The sequence below is a fragment of the Piliocolobus tephrosceles genome, chromosome 4 (assembly GCF_002776525.5).
Source record: "Piliocolobus tephrosceles isolate RC106 chromosome 4, ASM277652v3, whole genome shotgun sequence".
Lineage (NCBI taxonomy): Eukaryota > Metazoa > Chordata > Mammalia > Primates > Cercopithecidae > Piliocolobus > Piliocolobus tephrosceles.
The window spans coordinates 105,716,802-105,736,579 of record NC_045437.1 but is presented as its reverse complement, the minus strand read 5'-3'; the positions used below and the strand labels follow the sequence as shown (position 1 = coordinate 105,736,579).

Below are 19,778 nucleotides of genomic sequence, written 5' to 3'. Positions count from 1 at the left end.
AATCCTAAGGCCTGAGACTAGATTTTGCTTTAGAATATAAGACTATACATTTCACATAATCATGATATTCAAATATATCTACTACTGATAGGCAATAACAACTTATAATAAAGAGACCTCACTTGAAATCAGAAAACAGAGTCAACAAAATAACTAAACAGGACCTTAATTCTTTACCATTTTATTAAAATTAATCAAAATTCCTTCTTTTGCAGACAAGTTAATGCTTATATTATTTTGGAATAACCTGCTATCTTTAATTTGTCATACTTAGCCTACTGACGTGTTGATTCAAAACTCCATTTAAGTTTGCAATAGGTCACCATTAGATGACTCATCTGTCCATAATGACAAAAAGCACAAAACAGACACTTAAATATATTCTTCTAATGTTCAAAATTGTATAGACTTGAATTTTTCAAGTAATTTGATAAACTAAAATTACTGAGTCCCAAATTATTCATTTAAATAGTAACTAGATGAGATGAAATATTTGCATATATAATTTGAATAAATAGATGATTAAAAATAAATTAAGCGCAAAAACCCTTTCAGCATTTGGCAAAGAAGGTAGATGCAAAAAAAAGAGGCAGATGGGAGACAGGTGTTGGTAGGGAAGGAGAGAGACTATGTTATATATAATAGAAACAAAGAAAGCAACCTCAGATTTAAGCCCAAAAATAATGTAGCCTAAATGCATGTGTGATGGGAAGTGCACAGCCTCAGATGCCCAGTACTAGAAGTTACCTGAAGCTGAGAAACAGCCTTTGATCACATGGTAAGACACCATCCAAAAATTTTTCCTATAAATAGGAGATAATCCTACGAATAATAGAGTTTAACTCTCCTATGTATTTAGACTTTGATAAATACAGTTGATATATAAATAATGAGATTACAATAAAATGCTTTGTGGTACATATTCAGATGGGTAAAGGTGGTAACTTTATCAGGTACATGTCATAGTGTTAGATTTCCATAACAGAGGGGATAAGTAATCTGTCCAGTTTCACAAACATAATTTGCCAAACTATACACCAACTTACATATGTAGAGACATTTTATAAGAGCGCTTATATATCTGTATGTTATATAACACTGGGTATTATCCAATTATTTAATCTTTGCTAATCTGGTAAGTGAAATAGCCTAATTCTTTTTAATTTATATTTAATTGCCAATGAAGACTATCTTTTCCAAGTACTATTGGTAATTTGTATTTCTTTTTCCAGGAACTAACTGTTCATTTGTTTCTTTCACTTCTATTAGAATAATATTACAATACAATCTACAACTGAATTAACAATATTAATGCCTTCAGGAAAGAAAAGATGTTTAACTTAAAGCACTACTAAGTTAAAAAAAAAAAAAAGGAAGAAAGATTTTCCTAAGTCTTATATTACATTCAAAAAATACATACAGTTTTAATGGAATTACCTTATATTTATTTGAAAGTGCCAGCAGAGACACTGAATAATTCTCTGGGAATAAAATTCTTGAAGAAACCCTAATCTTAAACTCATATCCTGAATACAGATACTGTTCAATGAAATGTAACTGAAGTTTTATCTCAGTAAAATGTGAGCAATTAAAACTTCTATCACATTATCAAAGATTTATTACCTTTAATTTATTGCATTTTTGTTTACTGCTTCACCACTATAATTAAGAAACAATGATTTATGAGCATAACTAATTTTGCTCTCATTATACCCTAGAAAGCTATAAAACAAATCCTTCTTTGGTCACAAAATCTCTAATTTTACATAAGCTTATAACAGGTAGCTATTTTTAATTTTACCACATTATATTCCAATATCTATATACTCACTGTTTTTGGTGTTTATTAAAACATATTAATCAATTTCAGTGTAACCTCCTTGAAGGTATTAACCTTTACAACCTTAGATATATAGTAAATATACTGGATGAATAAATTAGTAAGTTATTTGGGAGCAATGTAACACAAAAAAACAGGAATAATCTATGTCATATTCCTTCACCAGCAGCACGTGAACTGAGAAATGGAATGTCTCACTGCACAAGAATTGAGAAACTCTGCTATCTATTTTGTACCATACATTCAACTCTATTGTTTAGAGCAGAGTCTCTCAACCTCAACACTACTGATATTTTCACCAGGTAATTCTTTGTTTGGGAGGCTGTCCTGTGCACTGTAGAATGTTTAGCAGCATCTATAGCTAATGTCTCCAGATACTGTCAAATGTCCCCTGGAGTGTAAAATCACCCAGGGCAAGGACTAATGGTTTAGAGATAGCTGACATTTTAAATATCAACGGTCAGAAACCTAGTCAAAGTGCGACTCCTGTGTAGGGCATGAAAAACTTAGGAACAGCTTCAAAAATCCCAATAAGGCTGCTAGGAAAAACTCTGTAATGCAGGGTACTCCCATGCCTTCACTGCTCTTATCAGTAGTCAGTATACCATAATTATTAAGCCTTCATCTTGTACACATGATTCGCGGACAAATATTTGTTAGTTTCTTCAATCCTATGTAGCCAGCTTTAAAGATTCCAAACACCTGGCTGGGCACAGTGGCTCACGCCTATAATCCCAGGACTCTGGCAGGCCAAGGCAGGTGAATCACTTGAAGTCAGGAATTTGAGATTAGCCTGGCCAGCAGGGCAAACCCCATCTCTACAAAAAACACAAAAATTAGCCAGGCATGATGGTACATGCCTGTAATCCCAGCTACTGGGGAGGCTGAGGCCTGAGAATTGTTTGAACTGGGAGGCAGAGGTTGCAGTGAGCCAAGATCGCACCACTGCACTCCAGCCTGGGCAACAAAGTGAGACCTCATCTCAAAAATAAAATGAAATAAAATTAAAAAAAAAAAAAGATTCCAAACCCCTTTCCAAGAGCCAGTCCGAGTTTCCCACCTTAGCTAATTACTGTTTGGACGAACGGAGGCAGGATGGTGCACTTCCGGGTTCTTCTTCACCAGCAATTCTTCCCGTGTGCGAGAATGCAGCTGACGCCCGGGAAGGTGCAGATTAATCAGGCATGCACCAGGTGATGTTAATCTGAAGAGACCAAGATTTACCTGGTGGCACCTGCGGAGCGACATGCCCGTGCCCCGCCTATTGCCCTTCCACTCCTAGAAAAGTCGCTCCCAGCAGATGCGCCGGGGGTGGGCTTTCTCAGCCCCCACTCTTGTGGGGACTGTATTAGAAACTCCACCCCCGCCCCCCCCGCCTCCCCCCCCCACCCCTCCGGTCCCTGAAGCTAGATGACCAAAGAATAAATTTGCAGTTTTGCTTTTAGCCTTGCCTACTCGCTGGTTCTTTTGTGCCCACTCGGCTGGTCTTAGAAAAACAAATCAATTACCTGTACCACTACCACGTTACTGAACAATAGAAAGAAGATTGTTTAATTATATTAGGTAGGGACATTTGGCTGAGCCATTTCAGGTAAACTTCCAACAGGTGATATGATATAACATGTCTAACATTGAGGAGCAATGAGTGCATAATCACTTATAGCTGTGGTTCTGGTATAAAGAAAAACACATGCAATATTTGTTAATATATAAATTTCCTTGTGTTGCTCCCGAACAAAATCAGGAGATAGGTTAAATATTTAGAAGTAGCGCACCTTATGTTTTCTAAATTCAAAAATGTACTACTAATTGCTTTTAATGTTTGAAAAGAACTAAAAACGCATTGAGATTTCTCAAAATTCCTTTAATATTTTATACAACAAAAACAACAAAGTGAAGAAGGAACTGATTTAATAGTGTATAACAGAAGACATCCCTGCTTCAAGAGAAAATAATTCAATTAAAAGTCAATTTTTTGTACTAAGCGCTCTGACATCAATAACTCTCTTATCTCTAACAGTAAACAACCTAATTTCCAAAATGGTTCTTCCCATAAATTGTGAGGATGAAATGCAATTTAAAAATATATATAAATTTGGAAAAGCATAAAGCATTATTCTAATATCAAATACTAGCAACAATTGGGCAAATGAATGTAACATCACGCAAAACTTTGATATTTAGAATTACCAAAAGTAGTGATGAAAATGAGTAAAATTAACATATTTCTCAAAACACGTCACTCTGACCCCCAAAATTTACTTTTCATTACTTGTAAAAATAATTGAAATTTTAAATCTGATAGAGTACAATTATAAAGCAATAATACTAGTATTTAAGTTGTTCATATTTTGTAAATACTTACATTACTTGCAAATTTTCTGCTGTTAAATTATTCCACATGATCTCATTTGCCTGAAGATTTTCATTTTCTTCCAATAAGGAAGTATCAAACTCTATTTCTTGTTCTTTATCAGCCGTTGTTCTAGTAAAGCATGCCAAACAATTTTGATCATTGTAAATACAGTATCATAATACATCTTCATATACACCAAAGGCAGAATATTTGTTTTTATCCAAAATTATGTTAACAAAGTAAACACAGATAGTATAAATCAAACTAAATCCTAGGTTTCAAAATTGTGTAACTTGAGACTTAGTTTCCTTTTTTGCAGAATTCAGATATTAACCTGCTTTATTCCTGCCACAATTGTAGTAAGTATAAAATAAGATGCCATGGAAAAGTATTTGGTGCATCATAAAGTTTAATATACATATAAAGTCATGGTACTATTACATAAGTGTTAAAAAGAAAATATAATTTCATGGATTTAAGCATGGATTAAATATGGATTAACAACTAACATATTTTTACATATAAAAAACTATACATTATATAGTTATCATCATTGACAAAGAACTTTTAAAATTAAAAGCAGACAAATTAATCTGAAATATTATATGTCTTAATAAGATCTTAAATATTTCTTATTTTTATCTGCGGTTACTATATGAATGAAAAATAACACTGTCATAAATCCTTAAAGAGGAATAAACATGTCATACCTGTGAACATCTATGAAATTATTGTATTCTGTACTAGGATCTATCTGTTCAACCGACATTTGAATCTCTTTATGGACATTCACTATCTCCTCTGTGACAAGACTGGTTATCTGGCTGTATTCATCAAATATACCTTTGCTGAAAACAAAAATAAAATTTTGCAGCATTTTAAAGTTTTATCAAGAGAAGTACCATCTCAAAAAGGATTCAGAACAATAAGCATAAGAAATATAACATCAAAATATACAGATGGTTGTTTCCTGTACCACCTTATTTCACACCTGGAGAGGAAAGTGGGGGGATTATATAAATGTACAGATTAGCAATTTATATTTGTTATCATACAATAATTACAAACGATCTAGAGTAAAGCATTACTTTTTCAAACATGTATGTGATATGTCCAAAATGTAGGGCCAGAGATGATAACCTTCTGTGTCTAAATATTCTCATATAAATTTTGGGTTGTATAACATGGAACTCTGATCAACTCCTGACTCTTTAATGTTCCTTTCCAGTGTCTGCTACTTCCTCACATGCTCTACCTTTCTGGTTCTTCCCTGCTTCTCTGGGCCTCTGCTCTTTTTTGTATACCTAGTTGAACTGGTTCTATACCTTGAAAGACATCTAAATTTCTTCTCTTGACCTCCAATCAGTAGCAAAAATGTCATCAAAATTATTAGCCTGGTCTAATAAATGCAAAAAGGAAAAAACTATTCCATTGCAAAGACCAGCTTCCTACTTAAAAATGATATACTGTAAAAATATGCCATAGGTCACTGTCAACAACAAGTGCAGACAGACAAGCTTATCCTGCATATGCTGAAATAAATATAAAGCATGGTTTGTTTTTCTTTTCCACAATAATTACTTATAAAAAACTAATCCTTACAAGCTCCCTTATTGTGAGGTATTCTCTCAATTACTTTATTTTAAATAGGAAAATATCATTTAGGTTTAAAAAATGAGATTTAAACTGTTTCAGGCAATGCTAGTTTCAAATAATTAGAGAAATCACCTGACAGACACAATTTAAAGAAAAGGGGAGGCAGAAAAATTTAATACAGATTTAGTATCTCTGGGATTATAATCTCATAAGTAAAAGTACTGAATGTTGTTCATGTAAATGAGCCTATCTAAATAACTCTTTTAAAGCAAGACAGTGGAGATCATAACATTCACCTTTAATACAAATGGGGAGGAAAAATGAAAAATATCTCCTAATATTACATGAATGGGTATTTGTTCCATGAGATTCAACTGAGGTGATATAATCATGCTTGGAATTTTTAAATTCTAAATCTAAAATAATTTTTACAAAGTACAAATAACATACCATGGCAAACTATTATATGTCTCAAAAAAATATTCCAGTGATGATGAAGATACTATTCTTGAAAATTCATGTGAACAGTTTAAAAATGTCTATTAATAAATGGAAGTAGGAAAGGAAATATTTCTAAATCAAAAGTACATACTTTAGAGATAAGTAAATTTATGAATCAAATATTTAAGTAGACATTTCACTATTTTATCAACACTAAAAAGTTTACATATTCAAATTAACTAAAAACACTTTATCTTATGTGAATATGGAGGATCACCTAAAATTTAGTCTTACCTACACACAAGTATATACTATCTAATTATCTTTATTTTCACACAAAGAGAAGTAAAAGTCAAGCAGAGTCTGGAAGGCAGCAAAGACAAATTTGGTCTTCTAATTTCAGAGGCTGTGGAAGTCAATAGCCCAAGAAATGTTATCCCTAACCTGAAATATTTGTATGTAAACCGAATAATCTAACACAGTGATAGCTAGCTGTACTAAATCTGTTATGGCACCAGCGAGCCCTTCAAAGAAAACAATGCCAATATCTGCCTCTGTCTTTACAAGGCCTTCTGTGTGTCTGTGTCCTTCCTCTCATCTTCTTACAAGGACTCCAGTCATTGGATTTAGGGCCTACTCTAAATCCAGAATGATTTCATCTTGAGATCCTTGACTAATTACATCTGCAAAGACCCTATTTCCAAATAAGGTCACATTCTGAGATTCTGGGTACACAGGAATTTTAAGGGTACATTCTTCAAAACACTACATTCCTCTCACAGAGAGTGCAGGATTAGTCAGAAGACTTCAAGCTTCAAGTTCCAGATCTGCCACCTCTTAGCTTTGTGATTCTGGGTCCATTCTTACTTGTCTGTCAAAGATAAACCGTGGATATAACCTGTACTTCCTCATTCTATAGGATACTGTAAGGAACAAGTGAGCAAACGCACATGAAACTGCTTTGCAAAGTGCAATGTAGTGTATAAACGAAATGCTTTGTTTTAGAAGTTATCATTTTACCTTTAACAGTTACTTTGGAATCTATTAACCCATTTATGACTAGTGTTTCATTGTTGGAACGCTAAGCTTATGGGAGTTATTTATATCCTGCTGCTCAAGGTTATTGCTAAGGTCTGATTTTTCACACACAAAAAATGTTCACACAAAAAAATTTGCAACCTCTGGCATAAATGGGTTAATTTATGTAATATACAGGCTTCCTCTTGTACCATAACCTGAAAAATGCTCATAATAATTTTTCATATCAATTTACATTTCAAAATATGCTAAACCTAAGAGCTTATATGCTAATTTATGTAATTACAGATAAAGTAACTACAATGCAAGAACCTGCATTAAACTGGTCCAAGTTCCTTTTCTCATACTTCACTACTTATTTGTGAATTTTATCTCCACCTGAGAGATAACCAACCATTTACTTCTTTTCTAACTCTCTTTCATTACTACACCATTTTTCAACCCTACACATAGTTCACAGCAACTCTAACATTGAAGAATTCCCCTATGCAATTTTCAGTGAAAGAAAATTGAATTTAGTCATTTGGGAAGCACTGAAACAACTAAGCAAGGAGATAGGGTCTACCAAAGGATGACTTTTTTTTTCTGTCATTTTGTATCAGTGTGTATGATAAACATGTGTGCATTTGACTTACTAATTAAAGTATATTGTTAGATCGGGAAGGCAAGAACTGTGGTCTGCTCATCTCTATATCCCTAAGCATCAGGTAATGTGTTTTGTATATGTAAAACTTCAATAAACATTTGTTGATTTTAATCTTTTACAGAAGAAAGAACAAGAAGCTGACAAATAAACCTTCAAAAAAATCTCTTCCTTGAGCCTTTTCAGTTGTTCAAGATTTAAATACCCAATTCTCTGGAGGCAGATACTCACTTCCAAACACTTTTCAACTTATAATTTTTTTTTTTTCATTTAAATTTCCAGCTAAGGGAACAAAACAAAAACATACAAAAGAAGGACCATTTTGGAAGCTAGCTAGAAGGTTTAGGGGATAAGCACAAACTGAAGGGACATCAAAAGTGAAAATCAAGAAGAATCAAGGTCTGAAATACCCATTGGAGTGGGTCAATAATAAAACTTACGAAGCAACACCTAAACTAGAGAGAAAATATGTTGAAATCATTTTGTGAAGGCATTTTATGATAAAAAGAAAATGTATCTTACAGTGCTTTTATCATTTCTTCTTGCATCTTTTGTAAGGAGTCCAGAAGCAGGGGAAGTGTGATATCATAATACTGATTTTGATGGAGCTGTGCCCCTTTCAACGCCAATACATACTGATTGTGCAACATATGAAGTTTCATTGTTGCTTTGTCGTATCGTTCCTTGGCCTTTTCAGTTTCCTTCCCTAAAAAAAAAATTGAAGAACGTTAGTAAAAGAAATAAATTTTATCTTCACTACATGAAAACTGAATTACTACTGTTTTGTTATTTCACACATTTTATAAATAACAAAATTTTATTGAACACATACTATGTGCTTAGCTTTATGCAAGATACTGTTGATTTGCCCATCCTTAACACAAAGGTTGCCAAGAAGGAGGCATATAGGATACTAAATGGTGAATAAAGGTCAAAGTAAAACACAAAAAAGTACAGATATATGATCCTTTTCATCTTCAAGAAGCTTACACCAAATTGAAACAACAGTGCACATAAAACTGTAAAACCAAGAAACCAAGAAAGTTTGTAAATAATGTTAAATTTTTAGGTCTATGTTTGAGATATCAATAAAGACAAGGGTACTCAGAGGAGGCTTTGTGGAGAAGACAAACCTTAAAATATGGGACATGTCTGGAGAAGTATAAGAAAGATAAGAACGGATAGTTCCTTCCTCTCACCTTCCTTTTTTCCCTTCATTCCTTCCTTCCTTCCTTTCATTCAATGAATATTATTAGCTGAACACTACTAGGCACTGTGCTACACACTGGGAATTCAGTATTTGGCAAAACAGAGTCCTTGACATAGAGCCTTGTGAACTGGAATACGGAGTGAATACATGGAAAGAACAAAGTTACACAGAGATAAGCTTGTCTAAAGACAGCAAGTTTTGAGAAAGTTAAAGAAATAGGTCTGCTTAGGTAGGGCACTTCTAGGTGCTGAATAACTTGAAAATCAAGCAGAGAAATTTAGACTTCATGTAGAAGAAGTCTGAGAGATACTGATAATGTTGTAAGTTAAAACATTTTATGGTTCCTCCACTAGTCATTTAGAAAACATTTACAGATTGCCAATATAAGCGAATGAATATATAAATAAATGAAAATTTTAAGCAGATCTTAAACTTCTGATGCAAATTACACAAATATTTCTTGTCAATGTAGATTCAGAAAATAAACTGTTCAAGATATTTACTAATTTCTGCCCTTTCCAAAGAGGTCCTCCAAATAAATCCCCTCCCCAGAAACAGATCTTAAGTTGAGAATTTTTGACGGCAGGCTCCCTTTTGTTGCCGTTCTGCGTAGGCTCAGCAACCACCTGAGTATTCCTCATTTAAGAATCTCAGTACCCCAGAGCAAAGAGCAGAGAAAAGGTGAGGCTTTTACAAAGAGGGACAATTTCAGACCTCAGACCATTCCTAGGAAGAACAACAGAATGAGAAATAGAATTCCTTTGCTTTCTCATCATCCCTCCAATTCTGATGCTCAGGAACTACATCCACATCACATAAACAGAAACAAACCTTCTGGCAGACTTGTATGTCTCTACTATCAATACATTCTAGTGTTCACAAACACTAGAATCACCACTGACTTCTAGGGAGTAACACACAATTATATTAAAGAGTTTAATTCTGTACCCATAGTCCATTCACTGGCTCTTGCACATGGGGATATTAATAACTGTCCAAGTTATTAATAAAATGTTACCCAGATAATCTATTTCACTTTATAACATAAAGAACTTCTCAGTAAGAAAATAATATTGTCATCTGAGTATCTCTAACCCCTGTCACTGCTGACCAGAAATATGTTCTAAAACTAGAGTGGCAGGAGGGAAGCAAGTACATTAATTCAGTTCTCACCTGAAGAAAATCAGAAAGAAAAAAAAAAAACTTTAATCACTAAAGTAGTTTTTCAAACTTTTTGACTACCACCTACAAGATAATGTATTTTATGTCACGAACTAGTAAATAATCATATATGTGTTTATATAACTTTAATATAAAATGATTATTCTCCTTACTATGAGGTATGCCCAGTGACTTTTTCAAAAATTCTAATCTATTTGAATTTTTTTAATGTTTATCAGAAATCAGTAAACTTTTTGCCTCAGTTAAAATAAATCCCTAGAGATTTATTTCACTCTGCATGACACTTGGCACAACGTTTTAACTTAGCAATTAATAAAATGACTTCCGTAATACTAACCATGAATGATTCTTAATGTTCTAAGGAACATATCCTCCCACATGATCAGTTACTATAATAATTTTTCATAGAATAATATAATAGCATTTTTATTCATGAATATTACTACTTAGCATTCTTCTTACAGAATATATTTCATTAAAAGTCCCCAAAAGTCAATGCAATTGCCTGGGTACGATGGCTCATGTGTAATCCCAACACTTTCAGAGGCTGAGGAGGGCAGATTACTTGAGGTTAGGAGTTCGAGGCTGGCCTGGCCAGCACAGTGAAACGCTGTCTCTACTAAAAATACAAAAAAATTAGCTGGGTGTGGTGGTGCGTGCCTGTGGTACCAGGCATCGGGGAGGCTAAGGCAGGAGTATGACTTTAACCCAGGAGGCCGAGGTTGCAGTGAACCAAGATCAAGCCACTTCACTCCAGCCTGGGCAACAGAGTGAGACTCCATCAAAAAAAAAAAAAAAAGGTCAATGCAACTGACATATCTATGGCCAGCCCACAGCCTTCCATCTAAAAATGAGCACCCTTTTCCTCTCCACCCACACAAGTTAGCAGGAGGCTTCTATATGAAGCTGACACTCAAGATCTAAGGTATATAACTGCCCATATAGGAACCAATATTTTGGTTAGAAGCGAAGTCATATTAATTCCTGAATAAGAGTAAAAGTTCACTAACTCCTGCTACAGAAGCTGCCCTTTTCAAGGCCCATTTCAAGGTTTTTGGTCTGTTTTTTTTTTACTCACCATTTTTAAGCTAGTTTAAGTTTCATTTACTACTTGAAATTGAATAAATTAATTCTGACAACAGTTCAAAAGGTCAGGTACAATTAACCAGATAAGTTAATTCCAAGTAATAAAGACACTTTCTACAGTCCACATGTTCATAATAAGAAAACAAAACAGGCAGTTACCATGCAAGTGTATTTGAGTATTGTGCTCTAAGATGTTAACGTTTTACTGTCAGTTCAAAAGGTATAATCAATTCACTGAATTCCACATTTTGCCCTATTTAAAAATTTTATTGTTATATAAACTATTATTCCTAATTCCCTAAATTTTTTAGTCTAACTTCAGAAGACAATCTCTCTACACATTTTCATTAAGACATTTAAACCATTTAAACCACCCATCTGTCCTTCCATTTGCACAGATATTTAAACTGCACACTACCCATCTGTCTTTCTAGCTGGTGTAAAATGATTCACTAAATACACAACACTCAACTCACTAAGATTTTATGCTCCAAGATAACATTAGAAAAATTAAGAATTTCCCAGATACCTTTTCCTTTATTAAATATAGTATATGACAAACAACCTGAAGCTATTAGAGTCAAAATTTAATCATCAACAGCTTACCAATGGTCATTAATAACAATTACAAAAATACTTAATGCCTTTAGAAACATCCAATGCGGAATCCATTGTATTAATAATAATAAATTCTCAAAACCACTTTCAGGTTTAAAACCAGATTTCAGGTTATGTTTTAACAGATTTTGGGGAGGAGTACTCCACAGCTCACATACACTTCTACATTTGGTTATAAGGCATACTTATGTATGCACATTATCAATCAATCTTTTATCTCCCTCCCTTGAAGGTATAAACAAAGAGTTTTAAAAACATGCTCACTTACCATGATTTGGAAAGGGATTCTATGCTACTTTTTACTGATTTGTTTTAAAATAAATGTTTACGGTGCTATACAGGATATATAAGTCAATTTCAGAAATGTTAATACCATATAAAAACCAATGTTACAAATAAAAACCTTAAAATTCCTTTTACTTAACAAAATTGCTGCAAAAAATAACCTAATATAATTCTATTTACTTCAAAATATCTCAGATCACTAACATACTGTCTTAACTTTTAAATAAATGCATATGATCTTAAAATTATGTGAAGTATATAGAATAAAACAATTCTTATTTTTCATTCAACAGACACAGAATCCTATCTTTGTTCTGTGTGCTTTTTTCCTTTTTTTCTTTAAATGATGACAGGCATTGCAGCAGGGCATGGAGTGTTCTACGTGTCAATCAACAAGGAGGAAAACATCCAATTTTTCCTCCTCTACATAATAAAATTCACAAAGAGATTAAATTATAATTCGTTTGCCACAACTTGTTGACAAATCTATTTAATGTTTTGTAATGACAGAATGTATAAACAACATGTCACGCCATAAACAATATAAGGAAGCTAGCAAAACTCAATTATGTAAGTTTGACATTTACAAGAGAAAGGCTAGACTACTCATTAAGCTAGTCTAAAAAGTCACCTTTTTTATTATAAACTTCTGAAGTGTTTGCCATTTGTGAAATATTATGGTAGAAAGCCTGTGATAATAAATAAGAAGTGATTATTTTCTAAAAATAAAGTGCCCACAAGTAGACCCTGCTTCGATTTGGATAACTAAACTTTCTACCACCTTACAATTTTCCTTTCTTTCAGAACATTCCTTGTTAATATGGTTTGGCTCTGTGTCCCCACCCAAATCTCATCTGGAATTATAATCCTTGTAATTCCCATGTGTCAAGGGAGGGACCAGGTGGAAGGTGACTGAATCATGAATGGGTTTTTTTCCCCCATGCTGTTCTCGTGATAGTGAGTTCTCAGAAGATCTGATGGTTTTATAAGGCAGTTTTCCCTGCTCTTGCTCAGTCTCTCACCTGCCGCCGTGAAGTCGTGTCTCTTCCTCTTCCACCATGATTGTAAGTTTCCTGAGGCCTCCCCAGCAATGTGGAACTGTGAGCCAATTAAATCTCTTTTCTTTATAAATTGCCCAGTAAGTATATGTCTTTATAGCAGTGTGAAAAGAGATTAATATGCTCCTCAACTTCACAATTTTACTTATTACTCTACAATCACTATCCTAGGCACACAGAGTATGAAGAAAATGCACAGGAATTCATCTTAACTTATAGTTATTTGGGTCAAATGTACACACAAGTTTTTTTCACATGGAAGTTTAATTCAAGTGTGATATGTAGAAACAACGAAGGAGCTACCTTTTTTACTCAGTGTGGTTCTGACAAGAACAATGTTAAAAGTCAATTCTAGTCTTAGCTTTTCCTTTGATTAGCTGTGCAGCCCCAAGCAAACCATTTAATCTAAATTTCAGTTTCTGATTTTTAAACATAGGAGTTAAATTATCTGCCCTTTCTAATTCACTGGGTTGTAATAGAGACTAAATGGCAGAAAATTGACAAAATGCAGTTAATAGCAAAGGCTAAATAAAGCACAGAATTTGGAAAGACAAAAAGAAAAAAAACTTTTGTGTTTATATGCTCCTACAAAGCATTAAAAAAAATAATAGGTATGGCCAGACACGGTGGCTCACACTTGTAATTCCAACATTATGGGGGACAGAGGCGGAAGGATCATGAAGTCAGGAGTTCAAGACCAGCCTGGCCAATATGGTGAAACCTTGTCTCTATTTAAAAATACAAAAATTAGCTGGGTGGTGGTGCGCACTCCCAGCTACTCGGGAGGCTGAGGCAGGACAATCACTGGAATCAGGAGGCGGAGCTTGCAGTGAGCCGAGATCGTGCCACTGCACTCCAGCCTGGGCGACAGAGTAAGATTCCGTCTCAAAATAATAATAATAAATAGGTATATACATATTTTGCTACTTTTAATAAATTTCCTGGCATAAGAAAATTTGATTTATCAAGAAACATTTATTAAACATTTTATGGGTTTTGAACTGTTCAGAGAACTGAAAGTGATACTTTATTTAAAAATTCAATATAAAACACCTTTAAAGAGCAAGTTGTCACACTCTGTGTAATATAATTTCCTTGCATATATAGTGATTGCTACATTTGATTGACCCACAGTCTTCTAACAACCTGTAAAGTGAATGATGTACCATGTCCAAATCTACATTCCATAATTTTACAATACTGTGAATGAGGGAATTCTGGGTAGCTGGGATGTGGCAGCAGCATAATTCTGAATCTCCCACGTTACCCAAAACTATAATAAAGAAAAAATGAAAAATATAACTCATACCCTCAGCATAACAGGCAGACAGAGTCCAAATTTTAAATTGGCTATGAGTAGAAAAGTAAACACCAAATCTCTACAAATGATCTCTCCCCCTCCCATAGCAAGCCTTTATGAAGACCAAAGGCTGTTGGGTGGGTTGTTTGGGGGTGGGTGTAGGGGGGTGAGGCAGGGGTGGGGGTGAAGAGAAGAAACAGCAGCATGCTTAAGACTGATCTAAAAACAACCATCAGAAAAAGAAGGTCTGCTCTACATGTGAAAATACTGAAAAACTGTAGTGGTAGATCACAGCAGTGACAGTAATATAAGAGTTAAAGAAGGAGGAACTAAGATACTATTTCTCATCTACCAAATTGAGAAACTCTGTTGGTGAAGATATGGAGAAAAAAAATTCATACACTTCTAGTAGAAATACAAATTGGTATAATCCTTATAGAAGGAAATTTGGCAATATCTAACAAAATAACATGTAAGTATACCTTTTAACCCAGCAATCACACTTCCTGGAATTTATATCACACTTCTGGGAATTCATTCCTCCAATCACACACACAAACACACACACATACAAAACACATATATAAGGTTATTTTAAGCTATATGTCCATATGTAGGAAAGAGCTTAAATAATCTTAAAGTAGCATGCAGTTGTTGAAAAGAATGAAAAATTAGCAAGAGACTGTGATGACAGAAAAAAAAAAGAATGAAAAAAGTGTCTACCAACTTGGATGTTGTCATTTTCAGGATGCATTATCAATGGAGAAGCAAAGGAAAAAGAATATTATATAACCGTAGTTTTGTGTAAGAAAGAAAGGGAAATAAAAATGATTGAGTTTTCTATATGGTTTTGAACAGTGTTAACTTTTAGAATCACTAAAGTTTCACATAGAAATAAACAAAATTAACAAGAATGGGGGGGCGGAATTAAAATGAGATACAACAGAAACAAATGAACCAAACTGTATTTCCAGTGAATAACACTAACCACACTAAAAGGAGTAGGGAAGTAATTTTGTAAGAAACTAAGTAACTTTGGAAAACAGTATATGATTACAAACAGAAGGCTAAAGACAAGAAAAGATTTAAACAAATACCAAACTGTAATTTTTAAGTTTCATTTTCCAGAGGCATGAGTTAGCAATATTGAAATTACTTTCTGTGTATTCTAGCATTTGAGCAAGTAAGTAAAATATTGTGAATGACAGAAGCTAGGTTTCTCACTTCCAGAGAAAGCAGTTGCAAATATATAAATAGGAAGAGAAGGAATAAACTCTCTGGTATTAGATTTGAATTTCAAGTATCAATGTGAACCCCTCAGTGTATCCCTAGATAGACCAATAGATAACAGAAAAAAAGCACAGGTGTACATGGGTGTGTACATGTTGCTTATTTCCTGTCTCTGTCAATTAACAGGACCTAGAACAAGATACTCCACTAGCAATGAGCACACCAACGGCCAGATATTGTTTTCCAAATACAATTCTCCAATAAAAGGAACTAGGGTTTCATAGAGAAATGGAACCTGAAGTAGGAAAAGTATAAGATGAGCCAGAAAATACGTACTCAATGAACGACAGGAATGTGTCAAAAGGACAGAGGAGCCAGTTTGAAGTGGCTCCTACTACCCAAATCTGAGCATGATAGTATATAATTATTATAGTACAAAATTATAATCCATGAATAAAAATCTGAATCTGTGAGTTCATTCTAATACACTAAATTAATACATAAATTCAAAAAATAAACTGGAGAGAGGGAAAAGCCCTTCCATATACTAAAAACAAATTAATAAATATAAAAGGAATAATGGAATTAGAAAATTACCATTTCACAATTGCCATGATAATAAATAATTTTTGGCAAGTATCATTGATAGACAGAAAAATTAGTGGGTGAAAATCTGAAGAGTAACACCATATTTACACAGTGTCAATGTTTTCCCTACAATACTTATTAACGAAGAAAAATGAAAATGTAACTTCAGTGTGGAGAAATCAAGTATATACCACCTTATTCCAATGATCAAATTAATATCCAGTAATGGGATGAACTGACATCATGAACCTGATATAAAGCACCGACAACAGAACATCATTTCTATGGTATTCCTATGAAAAATAAATAACAAATATTATGCAGAAAAACAAATCAAGGAATACTGCACAAAATAACCACCCTATACTGCTCAAAAATGTCAACGTTTTGCGTACCATGAAGACTATTAACTGTTTCAGCGTAAAGGCAACCAAAAAGATATGACAACTTAATAAATATACATTTACGTTTTTATATTTACACATACACACACACACATACATATATATGCACCACATACAGAGACAGAAAAATATAAAGCAAATGTGGTAAAATGTGAACATTAGGGAAACGTGAGTGAACTATGGGAATTCTTTTTACTATTCTTTCAACATTTCTGTAGGACTGAAATGACGTTAAAATATAGTTAAAAGACAGCTGTGAAAACTGGATCAAACTTTTAAAGTAACAGAATAATCATTATATCTAAAGGACTGGTGTTATTCAGCCTACAGATAAGAAGCCTCAACAATTTGTTCTTTAAATATCAAAACACTGATTTCCTAGTTCAGAAAAGAAAATTTAGTTTTAATTTGTATGTCTCCTAGCAGGTATGTTTCCACTGCATGTAATATTAATACAAAAAGAAGCCACACTATGGAAAAAAAAAAAAAAGATTTAACTCTACTTTAGAAGACTAGTCAAGTATGTGGAAAAACAACATTTACAGAAAATTTAGGGCATTCATCCTTTAAATGTTTATCTACAATCCATGGTGTTCTAGGTTATATGAGGGATGCACAGTTATAGTCTCTTCCTAAAAGATATTTGATAAGAAAAAAATAAAATGCAGGCTCACCAAATAGTCATCAAGATATAACTGTACCAGAAGAAGTGCAGAGATCATCATTAACTTAGCATAAACAACCACACACTAACCCCCAACTCCTAATATGTACTATGATACGAAATGTATCTAATAAGTTGATGAACACTTAATAAACTGGCTTAAAAGCTACATGTTATGCATAAAATATCTCTAGAAAAAGCAGATAATATCTGTTGCCTCTGGAGGAAAAAAATGAATAATGACTGGGAAAAAAAAAAACTTTTCATTGTATACTTAATAGTTTATACCTTATGATTTTGAAATCTGAGCCACATTACTGTGAAAAGGGAGTCCGTGAACCCATTTTTAGAAATTACTCTGAAGAGAACTTCCATAAGCTTTCACCAGCATATCTAACCTTTTTATCTGAATCCATATCTCTCCATCTCTCCTAAACAATTACTATGAATAAACTGTCCTTGTTCAAAGTAAAGACTAATCTATTTATTTGGGTACTAGATGTATCCTCTCTCACCTACTCAGGGACATTTCTCCAGCAATTCTTCCTTCATTTCTGCTGCCTCAACTGTGTTTCCTTCCCTAGGAGTGCAGTTTCATCAGCAAACAAGTTGTAATAGCTCCCAATCTTGAAAAACAAAAAAACCCTCCCTTTACTACACTTCTTCCAGTTACTTCCATATTTCTCTCCTCCCCTTTACTGCAGAACTGATACTAGTTATCTCCAGTTTCTTTTCTCTCCTTCTTTCTTAAACCCAGTCCATTTAGGGTTTTCCCTGTACCACTCCACTGAAATTTCTCTTGTCAAAATCACCAATAACGTACACTTTGCTAACTCCAAATCTTAGTCCTCACTTTATGTTTTAGCAGTATTTAACCTAGTTAATCACTTGCTCTTCCTTGAAACCTGTCTTCCCATATTGTCTTCCAGAATAGTTCATTCATTTAGTTTTCCTATTGGTCTTTTGTATTATTTTTATCTCTTTATTTCCCTGACTTCATGTTGGGCTCAGTCTTTGTTAAGACTCTTCTCTTTTTTATCTTCATTTATACTACTGGTAATGTCATAAAATCTCATGGCTTTAAAATGACAATTAACATTTCATATTTACAGTTCTACTCCAGACCTCTCCCTGGAACTGCTGGACTAGAGATTTAACTCAACATCTCCACTTAAGTATCTAATAAGACTCTAAAAACCAGTCTTCCCACATTTTTCCCACCTCAGTTACTAACAATGCCATTCTTCCAGTTGCTCAGGCCAAAAATCTTGGCATCAGTCTTTTCCTCTTTCTCTCACAAACTACATCCAATTCAATGGCAAATCCTCTAGGCTTTTTTTTTTTTTTTTTTTTTGACAGGGTCTTGCTGCTGGGTCACCCAGGCTAGAGTGCAGTGGGGGCAATCTTGGCTCACTGTAACCTCCGCCTCCTGGGTCAGGCAATTCTGGTGCCTCAGCCTCCCTAGTAGCTGGGACTATAGGTGTTTGCCACACCAGGACTGGTTAATTTGTTGTATTTTTAGTACAGACAGGGTTTCACCACGATGGCCAGTAGCCAGGTTGGTCTTGAACTTCTGGCCTCAAGTGATCTATCTGCCTCAGCCTCTCAAAGTGCTGGGATTACAGGCGTGAGCCACTGCGTCCAGCCAGTTCTACTTTCAATAGATAGTAGATTTTCATTATTTGTGAAAGTTGTATTCCTGAATTTACCTACTGGGTAAAATTTCTTTAAAACCCCCAAAACAATACATGCACTGCATTCCAGGTCAATTATGGGTATGCCATGTGCAGAGCGCAAAAAATTTGAGTAAAGGCACAGGTTCTGAGCTGAGATTGAACAAAATTAGGCTCTGCTCTGTTTCAGCTTTCACAACTGTAAACAATTTGCAGTCTATGTGGTGCATTTTTCACATTTTTATGAATTTTGTTAGTGATTTCACTGTTTGAAATGGCCCTAGTGCTAAAGTCTGTCTAATGGTCCTACACTCAAAAAGGCTGTGATGACCCTTAAAGAGAAGATACCTGTATTAGGTAAGTTTCATTTAGCCATGAGTTATAGTACCACTGGTTGTGAGTTCAATGTTACATAAGGTGTCTTTAAATGAAAACATACATAAAACAAAGTTATGTATTGATCAGTTGCTGAAAATGTTGTCATTGCTTGCAGGAAACAAACCTTTATGTCCCCTAGGTGAAACAAGTCAGCACTAACTAATTTAATGTACACAGTGACTTTGTCA

At 34.1% G+C, this 19,778-nt stretch overlaps 1 protein-coding gene across 1 annotated transcript in view; it reads right to left on the bottom strand.

Moving 5' to 3' along the window:
* Positions 1-19,778, bottom strand: part of FER (FER tyrosine kinase) — a 408,129-nt gene that overhangs the window by 280,098 nt on the left and 108,253 nt on the right. Inside the window, exons 6-8 of the mRNA XM_023212257.2 lie at positions 8,437-8,620; positions 4,907-5,044; positions 4,206-4,325 (exon numbers count right to left, since the gene is read on the bottom strand). Coding sequence (XP_023068025.1) covers positions 4,206-4,325; positions 4,907-5,044; positions 8,437-8,620 — 442 coding nt within the window. The remainder of the gene's footprint in view (positions 1-4,205; positions 4,326-4,906; positions 5,045-8,436; positions 8,621-19,778) is intronic.